Raw genomic sequence first — 3,309 nt, 5'->3', positions numbered from 1 at the left:
GTAAAAAACGGGTGAGAGCTGTCGCAGTCCCAGCAGGTTGTTAATGGGTAGAAGTCAAGGCGGCCCCTCAGGTGCCTTTCATGAGGTCAGGGAGGTGTGCAGGTAGGGGCACTTGGTGGGCCTAGTTACCAACCAGTACTGTAGTATTTCCATATTTTATCAACTGGTAAAGGTCTAATAGTGCCAGAGATGATAAGAGTCCTGATTAAGAACAGTCCTGAGCTCTGGTTTTCGTGGCTCAGTTAGCTGGAGTGTCATCCAGTGAACCAGAAGTTCGCAGGTTTGATTTCCGGTCAGGGCACATGACTAGGTTGTGGGTTTGATGCATAAAATTGATATTTCTCTCTCAAATCAATGTTTCCCTCCCTCTCTCTTCTTCCTGTTCCTCTCTGTAAAATCAATAACCATGTCCTCAGGTGAGGATTAAAATAATCCTAAAAGAGAGAGAATGAGATAATGCTTGTAAAGGTCTTACTGATAATGCCTAGCCCATAGTAAATGCTGGCTGCTGTAATAGCATTGCATTCCTGCTTATACTTCTTTTATTTTTTAAATCATCACCCAAGGATATGTTTATTGATTTCAGAGAGGGAAGAATAAGGGGGAAAGAGAGAGAGAGAGCAAGAGAGAAGGCGAATCGATGTGGGAGAGAAACATGGATTAATCGTTTCTCATATGTGCCTGATCATGGATTGAACTTGCAGCCTAGTATGTGCCCTAACTGGGAATTGAACCCGCAGCCTTTGGTGTGCGGGATGATGTTCCAACCAAATGAACGACCCAGCCAGGGCACTTATATTCTTTTTCTGTTGTTGTTAGAACAACTCAGCAAAATAAAATTCCACTTTATTGTTGGACAACATTGTTTCACACATACACCACACAGGCCAAAATAAATCAATAAACAGCAGCTTCATAGACAAAAAAAAAATAGCAATCTTTTATCTTTGGCCTTTTTAACGATCTCATACAAACCAACTACCTATAGTATAGCTAAGTACATACACAAAAGGTTACTGGAATGCTCAGAATAAGATTTTTTGTTGTCATTGTTTTTGCTTTTCTTATAAGGTTTTTTTTTCTCCTTGGAGATTATGATGAGCATGGTCACACCACAAGTAAAGTTGGGAAGTAGGACAGACAACGCTCCAAATGCTGGTATGGTCATCCTGAGATCATTAAAAGTGGCGGACCCCTAACAATAGGCACAAAAATATAAAATGAAATAAAAACAAGTTTTTCTTTCTAGAGTACTTCTAAAACAAACAAACAAAAAAAAACAAAAACAAAAAAAACCCAGGGCCTTGGAAGTTTTGGGTTTTTTCGTCCCCTGTTGCAAATTCATGTGGTTTTTGGTTGGGTGATGGAGAGCGCATGTCATCTGTGGGTGGCTGGTGGGACTTTCTACTTGAAGGTGATCATGTTTAGATTCTAAGACGGGAAGGGGAAGGTAAATAGATTACAGCGGCCTTTTGTTTTTAGTTTAACCTTTCCTTTTTTGCTGTCTAGTCATCCTCATCTGTCTTCTGCTTCTTGGTGTCAACATTGTCATCCTCATCATCTTCAGCTGCCTGTTTGCCTGTAGCTGCCTCAACCTCCTCATCTTCATCATCCTCTTCCTCACCATCACTTTCCTCCTCTTCTTCCTTCTCCTCTCCTCCTTCTTTCTCTTCTTCATCTACCTCATTGTTAGCCTCCTTCTCTGCATTGTCCTCATTAGTGTTGCCATTAGCAGGTGCATCTCTTCCACTCTCTGTCTCCTCCACAACTGCCTTCTTCTCCTTTAAGTCCTTGGTGGTGACCTTGGAGCTGCTATCAAGGGTCACCTCCGACATGGTGTGCACACCGGTGATCTTACACAGCGGATTAAAAAAAAAAGGGGACAGTTCAAGGACTCTGGTGAAAATGCTGCTGGAGTACACAGTGACTGAGGAGGCATGGGGCAGAGGTGGCAGCAGCAAGTGGAGAGGCAGACACCAGAACAATGCAAAGATGGCTTTTCAGAGCAGCCAGTGGAGCTTATTCTTATTAATAAGCAAAAAGCACACAGCATAAGGGTGTCCAACCCATGGCCCACAGGTCACATGCAGCCCAGGATGGCTATGGATGCAGCCCAACACAAAATCATAAATTTACTTAAAATATTACTTCGTTTTATTACTAAGTTTTATTACTTAGATATGTACATTTCCTGTATTAGTGGTCACAAACTTCAGACCTGCTCGACGATTCTATAAGATTATCAAAAGGGCTGCTGCATAATCAGGACTTTTTTTGCTTATCTGTGGTGGTGCATATCATGAAAATTATGCACAGACCTTTTTTTTGCTCATGTTTTCATTACTGTTTATGTACTTAATGTGTGGCCCAAGACAATGCTTCTTCTTCCAGTGTGGCCCACAGATGCCAAAAGGTTGGACATCCCTGGCCTAGATGTCCTTGAAGATACGATGGAAGTAGGGTATGGCCAATAATCCCAGCAGTGGAAAGATTTGGTACAGATAGAGTTTTATTATTACTTAATTTCCCTGTCCCTCTCCTCTCATCTGCCCAATCTGACCTTGGTGTGTAAATGGAGATAGAGAAGGAATAGCAGGGTACTTGAACCTGGGAGTTGGCCCCAAATTGCCAATTAATATCAGTATTTTCCATATGTTTCCATACACAACTGTGTCAGGGTCCAAGAATTTGGAAACACAAATGAAAGGTCCTGGTAAATGCCAGAAAAACATAGTGTTGTTACCATAAAACAGTCAGTCAGCATGCCAGGGGAGTTTTGCCTCTGTTTTGATGCCTGGAGAGAGCCCACTGGGTTGAATTTTAGCAGACTGGTCTATGTACAGCTATTATCTAATGGCTAAGAAGGAATTGGTTTTCTATTATAACATTGTTTGGGTTATGTATACTTTAGACTATGGGGAAAAGTGGCCCTTAAATGGTTCCTTAAATTACACCATCATGCAATTGGAATTATTTTGCCAACGATCAGGGAAATGGGATGAAATCCCTTATGTCCAGACATTTATGTCTTTATATAATAAGGATTTGGCAAGCAAAGGGAACCACTTAATGATACAGAGAAGAGAAGTTGCTTCAAAAACCACTCCTTGATAGTAAGACACAGGAAGAAAATGAAAATAGGAAATGAGTCTCTTTAATGCACTGAACCTAGGGGCCACAGGATTAGCAGCAGGAAGACTTCCCCCATCACCACTTCTGCTGCTAGATACCCCTGAAATAGGGCCCACAGGGGCAACAGGCCCACCCCTGTATGATGAAGGAATGATCACCCCCTCAATGACCCAGCAG

The 3,309-nt window shown here is 42.0% G+C and overlaps 1 protein-coding gene across 1 annotated transcript; it reads right to left on the bottom strand.

The window, feature by feature from the left end:
• Nucleotides 1–1,495: 1,495 nt before the first annotated feature.
• LOC129071154 (prothymosin alpha-like) lies at nt 1,496–2,000 on the bottom strand. Its single transcript, XM_054574308.1, has one exon. The coding sequence runs from the start codon at nt 1,833–1,835 to the stop codon at nt 1,506–1,508; it is 330 nt and encodes a 109-aa protein (XP_054430283.1). The 5' UTR covers nt 1,836–2,000; the 3' UTR covers nt 1,496–1,505.
• Between the last annotated feature and the right edge of the window lie 1,309 nt (nt 2,001–3,309).

Source organism: Pteronotus mesoamericanus, unplaced genomic scaffold, assembly GCF_021234165.1.
Source record: "Pteronotus mesoamericanus isolate MK-2021 breed Mesoamerican mustached bat unplaced genomic scaffold, CSHL_Meso_final contig_26, whole genome shotgun sequence".
In the NCBI taxonomy this organism is placed as follows: Eukaryota; Metazoa; Chordata; class Mammalia; order Chiroptera; family Mormoopidae; genus Pteronotus; species Pteronotus mesoamericanus.
Note: the sequence above shows the minus strand (reverse complement) of the source record. Positions and strands in the feature narration are given on the sequence as shown.

Excerpts from the sequence above, each read along its gene's own strand:
- LOC129071154 (XM_054574308.1), bottom strand. The coding sequence starts at position 1,835 with ATGTCGGAGGTGACCCTTGATAGCAGCTCCAAGGTCACCACCAAGGAC.